We start from the raw sequence: 18,530 nt of genomic DNA, 5'->3' as shown, positions 1-18,530 counted from the left end.
TACTGAACATTAAAAATGCCTAATCAGTTATAATGTGAATTAGGAACACCATTACTTCCACGTTCCCCTCCAAGACACAACCACCCCGACTTGGAAATACATTGCTGTTCCTTCATTGGCACTGGGTCAGGATTCTGGAATTCCCTACCACCACCCCTACAAAGACTGCAGTGGTACAATAAGGCCCACCATCACCTTCTCAGGGCAGCTGGGGGAGGACAAATAGTTGCAGCCTCGTTAGCATCACCCACGTCCCAGGAACAAGTAAAAATGTTCCCTATGTAAACAGGTCACTGTGTAGCCATTCAGTGCATTGTAGCGCCACTGAATCACTGAATACTCTGCCACACCATCAGAGATCAAGTAGTATTAAATCCTTATTTGTCCCAGTTATTTCCATTATACAATATTGCCCGTTATGCAGTGTGGACTATCATATACAGGGTTATAAAGTGTTTTGCCAGTGCTGTCTTACCGTGTAAAACCCTGCCCCACTGAATGGTTTAACAGTATGTTAATGGTCTTCACTTTATCTTTCCAAAGAGCCATGCACCCCCACTGTGTTAACTCCCTGCCTCCATACTATCTTTAGCCGGCACTAGCAATGACGCTTCTTTGTCAATTCATCAAGAACACTTCAAGAAAGGTACAAGACCGGCTTTGTCTTATAGAACATCTGGCCATAAGAGGTAGAATTCATCTTTTAAAAAGGAAAACCAAAGGACAAATGTCAGCCAAGAATAAATGAAACACATCCTCCAGAATATCACGAGGAACTGCATTCTAATCTAGGGTCAAACTCTGTAGCATTGCAACTGCAGAGTCACCCCTATCCTTTGGTATTTGTGTGTACTGCAACACATGCTTATAGGTAGTTTTCATTCTAGTGTAGAAGCAGCCAAGAAGGATAGCAGCAAAAAAAAAAATTCAAAAATTTAGAGAACAAAAGGGGCAGGACATCAGGAACAGCAATCACCCCTAAATTTAAAGAACATAAAAAAGTAGTCACTCAACCCATCCCACTATGGAGGTCCACCTCCATTTTCATCTATTCCTTGTTCTGGTAAGTGTGCCACTACACCCCCACCCCTTACTTAACCTGTAATCAATCCTTTACATGCTTCAATTAAGTCACTGCCCATGGAGGGGCGGGGGCAGCCAATTTCATAAGCCAACAACTCGACACTTGAAGGTACTCCTTAAATTAGAGAGTTTACTTGCGATTTCCTTTACTTATAATTATATCTCAGAGTTCAGCACAAAGGGTGTAGGTTCATCCAAGGGTTTCAAACAGTCAGATCTGACGGCTTCAATTTCTTCACTCTCAAGTCGCGCTGCAAGAGTGAGCTCCTCCGAGAGAATCTGAAGTAGAGAGTTCAGTGGCCTGTGCCACCTCATCTTCTCAGCTGAGGGAGGACGTGAGCAGTGATGTGAGAAAGGCAAGTAGAATTAAAAGATGCCTAGATTTGAAAATTTGAAACAATTCATTGGCACCACATAACAAAAAAAGGAAACTGGAGTGGAGAAACATGTATTGTAGCCTCCAACTAGATCCACAAGACTACAACAAGAAGTGCCTAAATAGCAAACAGTTCAGTATTTTAAATGCTCAACCACCACTGCTGGGCAAAGACTTTCATTTCCCAAATGGGAATGCCGGATAAATCTGGTTTATACAAAAAAAGTGAGGAGAGGACTTGTGCACAAATTTCTTCCTTCATGCATGTGCATTTTCTTCTTCATTTTTATCAACCACGTTAACCCTTATTTGTGGAGCCAGTGTAACACCATTGACTACTATACTAAGAAAAATGATTCCCTCTTTTCCCACAAAACAAAAACCCAATACAACACAAAGCAATGAAATCACTTGACATTTCAAAGATACAAGTTGAACAGTCCATTTCCATTCCTCTGGCGAGGCTGTGGACTCACTGGATGAAAATAGCCTCAAATTCTTTAACTTGTACTCTCCGATAGAAATCAGAGGGATGAGGTAAAGGGAGTTGCTGCTCAGGGCTAATGATCCTTTGGAAAGAGATTAAGACACTTGAACCTTTGTTTCCAATACCCTGCAATCCTGTTGCGGAGAATTGATATTTTTCCACCACAAAGGGAAATGTTGTTACTGGTTTTAAATTATACATGTAATCATTCCCTTTGGAGGAGACATGTTGCAGTTTGATAAAAATGTCCTTGAAGAGGTAAGGAAGAAAAAAAAAAGGACCGAGTGATCTAAAACGTAACAAAAACAACCAAAGGCTAAGATTTTTTAAATATTTGTTTATGGGATGTGGGCGTCACCGGCAAGGCCAGCATTTATTGCCCATCCCTAATTGCCCTTGAGAAGTTGGTGGTGAGCCGCCTTCTTGAACCACTGCAGTCCGTGTGGTGAGAGTACTCCCACAGCGCTGTTAGGGAGGGAATTCCAGGATTTTGACCCAGCGGCGATGAAGGATCAGCGATATATTTCCAAGTCAGGATGGTGTGAGACTTGGAGGGGAACTTGGAGGTGGTGGTGTTCCCATGTGTCTCCTGCCCTTGTCCTTCTAGGTGGAAGAGGTTGCAAGTTTGGGAGCTGCTGCCAAAGAAGCCTTGGCGAGTTGCTGCAGTGCATCTTGTCGATGGCACACACTGCAGCCACGGTGCGCCGGTGGTGGAGGGAGTGAATGTTTAAGGTGGTGGATGGGGTGCCAATCAAGTGGGCTGCTTTGTCCTGGATGGTGTCGAGCTTCTTGAGTGGTGTTGTTGAAGCTGCACTCATCCAGGCAAGTGGAGAGTATTCCATCACACTCCTTACTTGTGCCTTGTAGGTGGTGGAAAGGCTTTGGGGAGTCAGGAGGTGAGACACTCGCCGCAAAATACCCAGCCTCTGACCTGCTCTTGTTGCCACAGTATTTATGTGGCTGGTCCAGTTAAGTTTCTGGTCAATGGTGACCCCTCAGGATGTTGATGGTGAGGGATTCGGCGACGGTAATGCTGTTGAATGTCAAGGGGTGGTGGTTTGACACTTGCTTGTTGGAGATAGTAATTGCCTGGTATTTCTGTGGTGCAAATGTTACTAGCCACTTATCAGCCCAAGCCTGAACGTCGTCCAGGTCTTGTTGCATGCGGGCATGGACTGCTTCATTATCTGAGGAGTTGTGAATGGCGCTGAACACTGTGCAGTCATCAGCGAACATCCCCATTTCTGACCATATGTTGGAGGGAAGGTCACTGGTGAAGCAGCTGAAGATGGCTGGGCCTAGGACACTGCCCTGAGGAACTCCTGCAGCGATGTCCTAGGGCTGTGATGATTGACCTTCAACCACCACAACCATCTTCCTTTGTGCTAGGTATGGCTCCAGCCAGTGGAGAGTTCCCCCACCCTCCCCCCCACATTTCCATTGACCAGTTTTACTAGGGCTCCTTGATACCACACTCGGTCAAAAACACATAAAAGGCTTAAAAAAGTGCCTTTGAAACTTTGTTAATGGCTAGTAGTTAAATAAATTGTGTGTCAGCCGTGGCTCAGTGGGCAGCACCCTCGCCTCGGAGTCGGAAGGTTGTGGGTTCAAGTCCCACTCCAGGGACTTGAGCACATAAATCTAGGCTGACGCTCCAGTGCAGTGCTGAGGGAGCGCTGCACTGTCTGAGGTGTCGTCTTTTGGATGAGACATTAAACTGAGGCCCCGTCTGCTCTCTCAGGTGGAAATAAAAGATCCCGTGGCACTATTTCGAAGAAGAGCAGGGGAGTTATCCCCGGTGTCCTGGCCAATATTTATCCCTCAACCAACATAAAAAAAAGATTATCTGGTCATTGTCACATTGCCATTTGTGGGAGCTTGCTGTGCACAAATTAACTACACTCAAAGTATTTTTCATTGGCTGTAAAGCGCTTTGAGCAGTCCGGTGGTCGTGAAAGGCGCTATAGAAATGCAAGTCTTTCTTTTTAATAAAAATGTGCATTTATCAATAAAGTTTCATATAAATTTGCCTCAAGAGTTACCATAGATCCCATTGCTGTGACAAAGGGGAAGCTGAATAGTTGAAATACTCTCCAGGCAAATTATATCCTGCTGCAAAGAAAGAGAAAATTGTCATTCTCCAATACACAAAAATGCGAAACTACTCATGCATACAGACAGCTGGTAAAAACCTTCCACAGCAAATACACACGACCCTTGTTAACAGTCTAATGGTTTTGCAATTTCATTGATAAGGAACAGCATACAGCAAATTGCTTTTAAGCTTTTACACGAAAAAGTATTACTATGTTGCCTACCATCAAATAAATGTTGAAATACAGTACTTTTAATTAGCGGCACTTTAGATGTTCAGCAAACCATGTAAAAATTGAAGAAATTCCATCATGGTACAGACAGAAGATCGCATAAATCTGGTTCATCAAAAGGAAAATCTCTTAACACGACAGACGCCTTTCTTCAATTGTATTAAAATAAGATAAGAGTCCAACAATGTATATTTGGAATGTGTTGAACTTTAAAAGCCAATTGAAATGGAATTTTATTATAAAAATGACTCGATATTTTGTTGGGTTACGCCAATTAACGTAAAATGGATCTTTCAAAAGCTCCATTAGAAACACAAAACACAGTCTGTTTTATAATTATTTGAACGGTACAGCTTTATTCAGGAAGAAAATATGTTAATTAACCAAAATTTTTCTGTGCCTTTATAGGTCCCCAATTCTACCTCATCATGTTGACCATTAGAACTATAGAGAACATGAGGATGGTAGGGCTCAGCGAATTTGTAAACATAGAAGATAGGAGCAGGAGTAGGCCATTCGGCCCCTCGAGCCTGCTCCGCCATTCAATGAGATCATGGCTGATCATCCAAATTCAGTGCCCTGTCCCTGCTTTCTCCCCATATCCCTTTAGCCTTAAGAAATATATCCAACTCCAGGCTTTTGCCCTCCAAGACTTGGATTTGGATGCAGACCAAACTCATGGGGTCAAAGTCCAATCTGCATGTTGCAATAGCCCCCTTATATTTATCACATCGGTTCCAAGCTCATATTTGTGGAGACTATGCTGAAAGCGTGGAGTGATTATCCAGGGTGCTTCTTGCACCAGTGTCAGAGGGACCTCCTCAGTCACAGAGGATATTAACTATTGGCGAGTGTAAAATGGGCACTACCCAATCGGCACCCTTTCTATACCTTGCTAGTTTCTCCTTTCCATTGAAGTTAATCGGGCGAGGGGTAGAACGGGCAGCCAGTCTGATCTCACCCACTTTACACTTTCACCAAAGTTAAAATTACACCCACCCTCCCTCCTGTAATATTCCATCTGGGAGCAATGCTGAGCTTACTTTGCTGGTCAATGTATTACATCAGCATTTGAAAGTATTTGTGTTTATTTGTACGGTTACAAAAGGAAAAGAATAGGAAATTTAAAAAAAAATTTGGCAAAGAAATCAAGCAACAAATGCAAAATCTTAGTTAATATACCAGAAGAATGTTATTCTATTGTAAAGTAAATTCCAGAGACTCTTTCATGGGATAAACATTGATCAATGCAAATTTTCCCTTTTAATTAATTGATCTTGCAATTTACAGAAGTTAGAGTGTACAGCAGCTATACTGGAGCCAGCAACACACTATACTACTATAAGCCCATGGTCTTGTTTGGAACAGCTCCCATAAGTTCAGGATGGCATCAGGGTGCAATAATACACATATGAAGAACAGATTCAATAATCATTGCACAAATCCACTCCCAAATGTCGAGCATGATGAGGTGTCCTAGGTACCCAATTGAATGCTGGCCACAGATTAAAATGCTGTTCATAAGGGAAGCATAAAACAGACCATAATTTAGCTCTAACTGGTAATCGTGCTCAAAGAACATAAAAGATGTCAGAGGTACAAAAACAGATGTGTCACATTGGTGCAGGAGGAGACATTACAAAGCCTGAGCTGTGTGAAGGGAGCTATGCGACACAGCTGACTCATGATGTCGGACCTGGAAATGCAGACAGGAGTTGCAAAACAATGGGAGAAGGTCTGATTCTTCAGCACAGCATCCTTCACTTTACAGAGTTAAAAAAAAATGCTTTTAAAAACAGTAAATAGAACATTGATTTTGAAAGCTACAAAAGGGCATGCAGCTCTAAAAGCATTCAATTAAGTTACATTAACACCATAGCAATTACTGGGTTGGAATTATAGGCATCTATCCTTTGTTTAACAGTATATTACACAATCAGTTTGCTGCCCATTTTTACACCAGCTAAGACAACTTTTGTGCACAAGAAAATATCCATTAAGTAAGGTGTAATATATATATATATATATATATATATATATATATATATATATATATATATATATCCACACACACGACTTTGCTACACACATTATTCAGGTCATTACCTACTGCGTTTGTGAACTGCAAATGAAGTGAACTTACTGCACCATTTTTAGATGAACTACCTTCTAGATAAAATGTGGCATTACAAATGAAAAAGATAGGCATAGACTCTGCTGGTGCTTACAATGCTTAATAGTAATGGATTTGCTATTTTTCTCTTTAGTCCAGGATGTAGCTGCTAACCTGGATGGAGCTTTAGTTTGCAAATTATCAGACTGCAGCAGCAAAATACACACGCACTATTCGATTAAACACATATTAGCCTTTTAAGGCTGTGAACGCACAGCAACTACTTAATAAAAAGTGTCACTGACATAAACTGTATTTGATCTTCAAAACTCAAAAGCATGTAGCTAAAATAAATAGGGCATGCAAGCAAGTACTTTGGCGAATCATTTCATTTTTCCACTGGTGGGAAAGAATTCCCCCCCTCCTTCCCCCAAATAGTTATGCTACCCTCCTTGTTCAAGGTGGCAGAGTTGTCAAGGTTGCTTGCATATCTCTCACTGAACGTCATCAATATTGATTCTTGGTCAAGCTATTAGGAGCAATCCCTCAGCAATATGGAAAGGAGCCCTTTTCATCCCCCCCACCCCCCACCCCCACCCCCCAGCCTTTCACCTTCCACAAAACCAGTTTTTACACCCTGCATCAGACAACCTGGCTGGCCCCAACAACAAAAAAATAATCCTCTCAAGGAAGTCAAAATCCCAAATTCTCCAGATCCTCTATCAAGAAACCAACACTAGGCTTTTATAGTTATCATCTTTCTAGTCGCATACAGTGAATTAATAATATTTGCATTTATAGAAATCCATTTACACTGAACACAAACATCTCGGGGCACTTTACATAATTAATTACTTTTTGAAGAGCAGTAAATCTTGTGTAAACAGAGGTTATTGTTATAAATTCAGTTAAATTGCTGAAGTAGGGATAGGTGAACTTCCGGACGACTAAATTCCTTCAGCACCTTTCAAAATATTCACTCTTTTTCGCCATATTACTGTTGCAAAAATAACTTTCTGGATCGTTCCAGAACTACAGAAAATATTCTTCACTCATAGAATGTCTAAAGCTAGTTTTGTTGCTCATCCCATTTATCAGTAATTCCCAGTAAGATAAACCCAATCAGTTGAAAATGACTGCACTGATGAAGTGCCCCCATTAATTAATTATCGCTTCCACAATTAGAGTCAAATGTATTCTTTCTTGGGATGGAGACCAACAATGGACCAATCTGCAGGCTGTGAAATAAAGAAATGGTGCATTGACTTTGAGAGCTTACTTAACATAGAGGGACGAGAGCCAGCAGTGACATTGTTTTAAAACTGAGAAACTTGAGATGACAGGATGACACATAATTAATCTCTAGAATCAAGTTTCTGCCACATGCGTGAGGGTGCTGCCAATTTGTCCTGTGGTTGTGCTCCAGTTTGACATTGAAAAATTGGTTTGGTAGTGGAAATAAAAAACAAACCAAGAAAACACTGTGCTGCTAGACTTATATCAACAACAAATCTTCATAGACTAACTTGACTGAGAGAAAGCCAAGAAAACAATGAAAGCTGCGGCTTCCAGCTGAACCAACAGTTAGATCAAAAAAAAAGGACTTAAAGAACTTTTCCCTCAGGAGTGCAGTAGTGAGAGACTGCTGCTGATGGGGGGGAAACTGGTTGACAACTGCAATGTTCATACAGCAGTGAAAAATCACATCCCTCTAATGAGGATTCAATGAACAAAAGCTCTTAAATCAAATACTTCCATGTGATTTTCCCTCAGTTGGTGGTGAACAATTTTAATGTACTTGGAGGATAAACGAATTATAGTGCAAATGTAGGGTGTGCTGGCATGAATTCATGAACAAAAATAAACTTAACTTAAATGGGAATTGCCCAACCTGGCTGCAGTTTGAAAAATGCATGAACACAATGCAATGTTGCTACAATAAAAAGGTAAATCTAAACAGAACAGGATTCTGTCAGATCAACCAAAGGTTTTCTTTGGGGGGGAAGGGAGGGATGAGCAGGAAGGAGATACAAGGACAATTCCAGGTTTTGAAGCAGGTGGAGACAGAAGGGAACATAGTTCATACAAAGCAAAAAGATTGTGAGTGGAGGAAAGATGTCTCCCAGTGAATGAGCCAGAGTCCAGCCTCGGAAATGTTTCATTATTTGCAAGGATCAGATTCTTAACCTATGCACTTTGACAAGAAAAAAAAAATGCGAGGCATCCTTTGATCGCTTCCATTTATAGTGTTTTCTTTAAACTCTCGCCCACGCAGTAAAATTATGAGGATTCAGACAAGTTCTACAAGGGAGCATGAGGAGATTAGAGAGTGGAAGTAGTATGCTGCTAATGATTGTTTTGAACTTTTTAGAAAAAAATCCCATAAATCTAAAAAGTCTGAAAATAATGTGAAATTGGTGTGTGTGTGATATATATACACACACATCCCACCCCCTCACTCAAAAAGGAATGGATGCTTGCAGACAACAGTTGAGAATTGCTTGACAGTGAAAGCTCTTGGCATCTATAAAAGGGTTTTATAAGGTTCTTTCATACAGCTATACATTCCCCTTGATTGGGTAGCAGTAACACAATGATTTATAATAGATTCAATATAGCCTGCAACAAACACAATTCAAAGAATCAGCCAGCTTTGCTCTTTGGTAATAGGCTCGTCTAAAACATGGCTGCTGAAAATTTTGGAAATCAATATACCATGTCAAGAGTTATAGAAGGCTCGTAACACATTTGCCAAGCAAGCCACATGGTGCAGGCTACTCTTCGAGCTCCAATATAAAAATTTGCAAGAGAATGCATTTTGACAAGCAGACAATTTATTACATTTGCTTGTCAGACACAAATGTAAATGTGCATGCACTTGGGAGTACTTGTATTCGTGTAGCCAAAATCAATCCTGATAAATAATGATTGACAACCTCTTTAATCTTGCTCCCTTGCCCTCAGTGTTTAATTTTACTCCCTAGGGTAACTGTCTGAACCCATCTCCTATAATCTTCAAAGACAACACATTGATATTTATGGCACATTGGGACAGAAGAACAAGTCACATATTATGTACGCTAGTTCACATTTCCTCCAAGGTATACAGATGAGAAACTGATGCAAGTAGTTTCGGACAGTACTAATTAAGATTAGTTGAAGGCCAGTGAAACATCACTATTTAGTGGATCTTGGAAAAAGCAATAAAACCAATGGGTAAATGTGGGTCAGAGGTTTATTGGCCACTGTAAGCGTTGTAAATCTAGTGCGTCACTGTAGCAATAAATTATTATTGCATTGCTTCAGAATTATTCATTCCATGAAACAGTGATCTATTATAGTGTTCATATTAATGGGTATATTTCAGCTGCAGTAACATAGAATGGCTCTGCCTTTAAGCCAAATTAAAAGGGACATATATCTTTTAAAAAAAAACTCACGGGCCACCAAGGACACACAAGTAGATTACCATACTGCAGCGCATTGTCATACATACAGAATAACAAATTACTGAAAGGGAGCTTCAAGGCTGCAACATAATTGAAGAGATCTGATTACATTATAAAACTGCAACAGCACAGGTTATGTGGTTTATGAATGTCATCTAAATCCCTATATTGAATTAGAGTCTTTAACACTCTCTCACCCCCTGTATTGCATTATTTAAAGCATATGTAATTTGTCCTTGTGTAATCAGTTAAATGAAAATCAAGTAATATGCTACTCTAGTAAAGCCCTACTTGGCATATGAATACTGGAACTGTCTACTCTGTAGCACCCCCCATGAGGGAACTTTAATTTTCGTAGATCAGTCGATCAGTAATGTTCCATAATTCAGGAGGTGGGATGTCTGTTAATTTTGGAAATATTTATGAAGGCATGGTTCCAAATCATTCCAACAGATAAGTGGACAATTTAAGCTGCCCATGAAACGTTCTTACAGCTCTAGTAACTCTGAGGCCATTGAGGTATTACTGAGATAGTAGACATCCACTGAATCTCTCAGAAATTGAATACTTTCATCCAGCGAGAAGCCAACATTCTTCATTCTGTTGCCAAAGCTTACAAGATATTCAGCAAAGTGGGAAAAGGTTGATTGCTCGACAACTTAGTAAAATACAACCTTGACATCCAGCCACGTATGGATAAGGTTAGTTCAATTGAGGAGCCTTCACAGATTAAATTAGTCCTCAAAGAGTGGTTCAATTGCACTACATGCATGAGGGTAGGTGTTGGCACTGAGATTCAGAAGACAGTACCTGCCTTCATATTCTGTGGGACTGACCTATTGTCTCGCCATTGTGGGAAATGTTAATGAACATTAGAGCCAAGGGAGATGGAATAACCATGGATAATGATCCTGAAATATGTTTATTTGAACTACTGCTAGATTCCCACGTCAACTTTACACCGGCTGGGACAAATTAATGTGCTCAATTTAAAGATTTTTTTTAAAAAGTTCGTAGCTGGTTTGCACTAGTTCATTTACCTTTCAAATTGAGTAATAGAACTAACAGGAGAAGTTACTCTTAAAATGTAACTGGCAGTTGGATGTGAGCAAGCAGTCATGTATGTGAGCTAGAATGGACAGGACAAGACAAGACATACATATTTATATAGATTATATAAAACTGTAGTGGTGAACCCTTCTGCAGACATGTACAAGAGAACAAATTTAGTATTTTAAAGCTTTTAAAATGAACAAACCAACAAAACTGAAATCATACATACCAAATGACAGATGCCTGGAGTGAATTGTAAATACATTTTAGGGGGAATTGGAGGAATTGAAAGATATAAGGGTAAAGCTCACCTTGTTTAGGAGCAACATCCAAACCCAGGGGGCCATTACACCTTTAAGTAAAGTCAACAGTTTGTTTTTAAATACATTTGCTCTTGGGGTGCAAGTGACATGGACAAGATAGTATTTACTGTCCATCCCTAGTTTACTTGAGGGCATGAAGAGGCAACCATATAGTATGGGACTGGAGTCACATGTAGGCCAGACCTCATAGCAGGTGGCAGGTCCTCCTCAAAAAAGGAGCTTGGTGATCCAAAAAAACCGACAATTCAGCAGCTTTCTTAGGCAATTATTTTCTGGCGCGAGCCCACAGATTTATATAATTCAGTTTCACAAATTGCCATGAGAGGAGATTGGAACCGGTCGAGTAGCGTGACAACTTACTCTATCTTCACCTCACCCCCCTTTAAATAAATATGTAAAAATAACTGAATGTCTGAGTCTGGTATTAGCAGCAAGAAGATTTTTTAAACCATTCCCTGGGTGGTATAGTAGTCACACTGTGAAAGTCAGCAAACAGCGAGTTGAGTTTATTGTTTATTGCTGGTGGCAATAGAGCTGTAATCAGTTGTGCTGTGACAGCAATCCTGCTTCATGAGACTGCAATCTATTTGAAATCAGCATCTAAGACAACTTACAAGATACTAAACTAGGGTATTAACAGAAACAGCTAGTAGGAATGATTTTTTTTTACTGGATTGGTACATTTTACTTATATCATACAGATTTACATATAAAAAGGTATCGGCTGCACAAACAGCTACTACAAAAGGTCGAGTCTTGTGGGATTAGCCGTCAGTTTTTGGGTTGGAAAAGGAATGGACTGCAGACAGACGGTGGTTATTAATGCTCGCGGTTCTGCGTGGGGACCAGTTACTAGTGAAGTCCTGCCTGGATCAGCGTGAGGGCTGCTGCTCCTCAACATCTTTATTGGTGATCTGGATGTAGTCATCTGGGAACTGGCCACAAGTACAAGGATGATTTAAAAAATGTGCAGGTGTAAGGACCTTAGATGAGAAAAATAGATTAAAAGTAGATCTAAATGAGATGGGGGAGGGGGAAGAGAACAGGCCTGTATCTGGCAAACGTCTTTTAGATAAATATTGGGCCGTATATTCCGATGCTTACGGGTGGGTACGCGCTGTGTACCCACCCGTAGGGACATTGGAAATGCCGGTTTCAGGCATGCCAAGCGCATGCGCTGAAAACCCGCATTTCCGATCTGTCAAGAATCCTCTCGACAGATCGGACGCCTGCCCTGGAGAAGGGCCTCTGCGGGCGGATAGTTCTGCTTTCTGGAGACCCTCCGCCCGCAGAAAACCCTTAGAAATCTTACGCCTGGTAAAAGCAGGCATAAGGCCAGCTTTTACCAGCATAAAAGAGTTGAAAAAAAGTTTTAAAATTTTTTTTTCACTCATATCATTTAAAAAAAGGTTTATTTTTAGCCCCGTAAAACACTAATTATTGTTTTCAAAAGTTAATTTTGTTTAAAATATTTAATTTATTGTAATTTCAACTCATTTTAAAAATGTGATTTTTTAAAAAACTTATTTAATGTTTTAGTGTTTTTGGGGTGATCGCCATTCATATATTTGACAGGTCTATCTGTCAAGTGTACGAAGTGAGATTCCCTTCTTCTATTGGCTCCCCATGGCCCACATGATCCCAGGGACGCTTGTGAACCGCATGCGCCTCTGGGATTCGTGGACCCTGCGCATTTCAAGTTTGGAGAGGCCCAGGAGCGGAAGTGTCCGGACCTTGGGAGCTCTCGGGTAAGTCAGTAGATTTTTTCCCAGCTCGGAGACCACCGCACACAGGAAGCCTCAGGTTGGAAAATACAGGCATGTGGGTAGGGCAACACCTAGCATGCGTACACCATGCGGAGTTGAGTGCTCAGGGCTACAGAGTGGAAGGCGGACTTGAGTGTTAAGAGTTCATAAATCGTTGAAAATTAGATTGGAGAGGTGGATAAGGAAAAAGGGGATGAAAGGATATGGGAACAGGGTAGATAAATGCGATTTGGACTATTTGCTTTTGTGGAGAATCAACACCAAAATGGACTGGTTGGTTGGTTGGGCCGAATGGCCTGCTCCCATGCTCTAACTTCTATCTCCTGGACGAGTTTCGATTGCCTAGATGGGTCGGAGAGGAATTTCCCAGATTTTTTTCTCCCAAATTGGCCATTGGGTTTTTTAAATCTGGTTTTTCGCCTCTCCCGGGAGATCACATGGGTTCGGGTGGATGGAGAGTGATAGAAGATTTGAGGTTAGGATCAGATCAGCCATGATCTTATTGAATGGTGGAGCAGGCTCGAGGGGCCGATTGGCCTACTCCTGCTCCTATTTCTTATGTTCTCTCTCCACAACCACTGCAAAGCAAATGGAGTGTTGGGATGTATTGCCAGGATACACAAATACAAAACAAGAAATACTATACTGTTTCTGTACAATGCCTTGGCTAGGGCCTCATCTAGAACACAGTGTCCAGTTATGATCCCCTCACATGGTTGGTGTTAGAGGCCTTGAAAAAGGTTCAAAGGAAAGTCACGAGGGCAATACTGAATTTAAAGTCCATCAGTTACCGTGATCGGCTTAGAGAGCTAGGACTTTTACTTTAGAAAATTGGAGACCGAGAAGATTTGATTGAGCTCTTTAATATAATGAAAGGCTTAGACCTGGTCCATGTGGATAGCGGATTTGAGCTAGATAGATTAGGGGGATCAGGGAACATGAGTAAGTTAGGTAAGTATAGAATGAAGTTAGAGGTTAGGAGGTAATTGACCTCAAAACATGTTGCCGGCATGTGTCGTGAGTCTGGATTCACTGCAAGCAGTTAAAAGGGAGCTGGAGGAGTTCCAGAGTGGGATCAACAACACTGCATAAAAAAAAGTGGGTATTGGGGAAATGTGTAACCCAGTCATCTGGAACTTGTTTGATCACTTTCAGGAGTCAAAGAAATTTCTCAATTTTTTCTAAATTGGCCTGAAGTTTTTTTTTGCCTCTTCTAGGAGACTGCAGGCTAGTGGATGGAGGAGTGGGGAGTGGGGTGCACACAAATGGAGTTCATGGTATGCTTACATTACAACAGGACAGTATTGGACAGCTTTAATGGACCAGCTGGTCTTTTGCCATCCTTCATCTTCATAAATGTATAATGGAGTGTTTTATCAGATTGATACAAGGCCAAAGAGAGATGGGTGTTTGGCTGGCTGTATGCATTGGTTGTACATTTGTTTGCTATTTGTACTGTTCCCAAACCAGTGCACAAGAGAGAATCCTTGCCGCCCATTTCTCTGAGGAGTTTCAGACTGCCAACTTTATCTAGCTATCGATAATTATCACCTGATGTATGTAATTTATTCAGAACTTAAGACGTATAAATCAATATAAAAAGTTTAATAATACAAGCTAAGCCTAAAGCAATTTAAAAAAAAAAAAAACTTTTGTTTGGTGCAGAGATCTTGACCTCTAAGGATTGCAAAACTAATTGGACTGGGGTTTATTTATTTTTTATCTCAGTGGTCTCTTCTTAAAGTCCAGTCAATTTAGAACACTAAGCTAAACGCTTTCACCGGAATCCTGGCAGTTACAAAGGGACTATCACCATTGCTGACAGTGGGCTATTCCGATTACTCAAGTGTTCTTGGCCAGTGCAGCAAATAATGACCTTGCAAGCAACAGTGAGTAGAAATATTGTTAAGGACTAGTTTTCAGGAAGCTCTGAACTAAAAGGGCTGCTGATGGTCGCCCTCAGCTAACTGATCATGCATACCCGCCGAGTCCTTCAGAACAGACTCATTTATTTACACAGACCCAGAGCTGAAAGCTGATCTTTAGCATTCAGAAGCACAACCTGTCTGCAAAACAGCCTGGTTTACACTGCAAGGCAGTTTTACAAACAGGAAGGAGAGAAAGCTGCTGGTTGTGACAATGATGAAATGTAGCCATTGCCAGCCAGCCTCCTACTACTTCCTAGTCACTTCCAGTGGTTTTGTTCCACTCTTCTTGATTGTCGTATGGTGAGAGGAAATGTCTGCTCAAGTTAAAATAAAAATGTGCTAATCCCATTACAACTAAATGTAAATACATATGGGCTGAGGCATGTTAATTTGTTTCCAGAGAGTGCACTGTTTGAAGGTTAGAATGAACTAACACACCTAAACTACATACACCTTGATAGCTCTGAATGGCCAACAAAGAGAGTACCATCTCAATACTTTCAAATCAGCAGACGGCTGAACCACAAAACTACTGTTCATTTTCATATTAAACTGGTAGGTGTCACCTCAGGATGTGTGCACATGCAAGTATGCCTGCGTCTGAATGTGTGTGTGTGTGCGCGCGCGCGCGCGCGCGCGCGCGCGCAAGAGAATAAATAAATACACACACATCAGGCAGCATCTGTGGAGAGAGAAACAGAGTTAACATTTCAGGTCGATGACCCTTCGTCAGAAATGTTAACTGTTTCTCTCTCCACAGATGCTGCCTGACTTGCTGAGTATTTGCAGCGTTTTCTGTTTTTATTTCAGATTCCCAGCAGTAAATAAGCACCTTGGGACGTTTTATTACATTAGAAAGGTGCTATATAAATATAAAGTTGTTGTATGCATGTCTATATATTGTATCTATTTACACAAAGTACAAGGACAGCAAGACTGTGTTAATTAGACAAATGTTCATAATAAAAGGATCCTAAATTAAGGCTCAACATATTTTGGTGGCAACAATAAGTTTAAATTAAATGGATTCCACAGCAGTGCCACTGGGATCCGGTCTAGAAAAATGCAAAGACCAGAATATAAAATCACATACAAAAATATCTGGCTTCGTGGTAAATATACATTTTGAAAGGTACTTTCCAAGGATTTGGAAACAGAAATGGACTTTTTCAAGATCCGCCTGTTCCAGGACGGAGTCTGTCTACAAAACTCCTCCAAAAAAAACTGTGGATCCTGTTCCAGGTTAAAGGTTAAGTCCTTCCATTAGGATATCAACCTGTAGGTTGCAATCATCAAGATGCATAAACCAATTGGGTGGTTGAATTGAACAAGTACCCAATTCCTTTCGTCTTTGGCAGATTTGAGGACTTGAACGTCCCGTTGCTTGGATATTTGCGGGAGTTACAAATGACCAATTATGAGGGACGGCATCGTGTGATTCCATCTTTGGGACAGGAGAACAGTGGGGAAAGGACCCGGCTTCAACCATTGTTACTGCCAGCGACTGCGGAAAACTGCCGCGCCCTTAAGACAACACCAGGAATACTGAACAGTTAATCAGGTGGCGGCAGCAGTTTGAGGGCAACAGGTCGGTCGCAGGGAAGAGTCCCGGGACAGAGGCGACACTGAAACCCAGCAAAGTTTCAGCTGCAAAAAACGGGGGCATTGGCCCTTTAAGAACTAAGCCGTCCTCCTCATCCCGCAACTTTTCGACACACCGCCTGTGTGAGCACGTGTTAGTTTGACAACCTACAAATCGCTGAGACAAGGTTTGGGGCAGAACAGCAGAGAGAATAAGTCGGTTTACACAGTGGAGGGCGCACTTCCGAAGCAGCAGTGAGCACACCGTGCCGGCGACAACAAACCAGCTCCCAGTGCTCGTGACTCAGGCAGTGCCTGTACCCTCGAAATTAAAGCTCATGTGGAGATGAACATCCATTCTCTTATGAACTCTGGTTTACTTGAAGGCGGAGAGAGGGGACCGACTGTCCTCTGCTTCACTTTCAGCCGCTCCAGCAAACTGAATGTCAACATTAAATCCCGCTCTCACTAGGATTTCGCAGCCGAGAAAACTGCATAGAAAATTGCTCCTACGTCTAATAAACTTGCTCCGTGTGAAGGTACAATGTTTAACACTCGCCATACCTGACCAATTCACACACCAATTTTCATCAGTTCCATTACCGGATGTCAATTAGCTTAAACAAAGTCATGAAAAGGGATAAACACTGGGATTAGCAATCTTTCAGTGGGAATTCTTCCGAACTTGTTAAGATTATTTTTCTCTGTAGTGATTATGCATTATAATGGCAATTCTGTAGGACTGCCAACACTTTAAACAGACGGCACGACAATTTGTTAGGGAATGATCTCTCGATGAAATCCAATAAAGTAATTTGCAATGTGGACTGACAGAGACCGTCATTATTCAGTTTCCAATAACTTCTGTTCCCATTAACCCTTCCACAGCTGCTCACGCTGCGCCGGGAGCGTCAATAATCAGCCCCCAGTCGCTCACCGAATGATTTTTGTCTTTGCCCAGACTGTGCCTGCGTGTCCAACCAAAATCCAACAGCACATTGGAAGTACTTTAAATGAAAAATACTCTCAATTTGGTTTCGTTACGTGCACGTGAATCTTATTCACCCGTACAGCCGAGACGTCCAGTCTGATATCAGCACACTTTATTATTATTTTTTTTTAAACATACACACACCAGAATTGTTGTAGCCTCCCCCCCCCTCTCTCCAAAGTCTTACCTTGACCGTGGACCATCACCAGGAAAGCCAGGAGCAAACCTATCGCGTTCATTTCTAATCGATGGGGACAGAACACGCTCTCACTCATTCCAGAGGTTGCCAGATCACATCGACAGGGTGTCTTGATTCTTTCTTTCTTTCTCCCCAACTAATTTCCGTGCAAATTGAGACGCGACCCCCTCACTCCCCGAGCCGGACCTGCGACGGCCAAATAAGTGTCTGGTTTAAAACCACCACCACCGCCCACCCCACACACAGAGAGCTTGGAGTCGGAGCAGCCGCTTGGCCGAGGCTTTGCACTTGTGCGAGCAGTGCGTGTTCTCTCTCTCCCGGCTGCTGTGGGGAGCGGGCTGCCGTCAGCACCACCAACAGCTCCAGCCGCCGACCACGTAAAACGTGACGCTCAGCTGCCGCTGAAACTGACCCGTCAGCCAGCGGCTCTTAAAGTTACACCACCGTCAGCCGCCGTGTGTGGATCCGCCACTTCCACACCCAACCTGCCCAGGGCGGCGCCAGGCCAGCTTCTTCATTGTCTCTCTCGCTCGATTGTCACAGTGTCTGTATTTCCTAATCCTAGTCTCTTTGGGAAGGTTCCGGTTGCCCCCTTGTATTTTTTCCTCTCCCTGAAGTGTGCAGCAACTAAACAGGCAGAGAATTTACACACAGCACAGAAACAGACCATTCGGCTCAACTGGTCTATGTCAGTCTTTCTGCTCCACACGAACCTCCTCTAATCCTATCTCTTCATTTCTCCCTACTGTGCTTATAATGTTTCCTATATATATTCTGAGCGCTATTCTTTATGGTAACATGGTGAAGGTAAGCTTGGAGTGTTGCTTTAGTCCATTCATACCTCATACTGCTGT

General features: G+C 41.9%; 1 protein-coding gene across 3 annotated transcripts in view; it reads right to left on the bottom strand.

The window, feature by feature from the left end:
- The window catches only part of sez6b (seizure related 6 homolog b), a 996,456-nt gene extending 978,338 nt beyond the window's left edge, over nucleotides 1-18,118 (bottom strand). For 2 of the 3 annotated variants that reach the window (XM_085965009.1, XM_085965011.1), the window contains exon 1: nucleotides 17,665-18,117. In XM_085965009.1, coding sequence (XP_085821135.1) covers nucleotides 17,665-17,752 — 88 coding nt within the window. In that variant the 5' untranslated portion in view covers nucleotides 17,753-18,117. Of the gene's footprint in view, nucleotides 1-17,664 lie in introns of all 3 variants that reach the window. The other variant, XM_085965010.1, reaches the window with a different exon arrangement.
- Nucleotides 18,119-18,530: the final 412 nt, after the last annotated feature.

Source organism: Somniosus microcephalus, chromosome 22 (genome assembly GCF_052327205.1).
Source record: "Somniosus microcephalus isolate GS21.2 chromosome 22, FLI_Smic_1.0, whole genome shotgun sequence".
In the NCBI taxonomy this organism is placed as follows: Eukaryota; Metazoa; Chordata; class Chondrichthyes; order Squaliformes; family Somniosidae; genus Somniosus; species Somniosus microcephalus.
The sequence above is the reverse complement of the archived record's forward strand: the minus strand, read 5'-3'. Positions and strand labels throughout refer to the sequence as shown.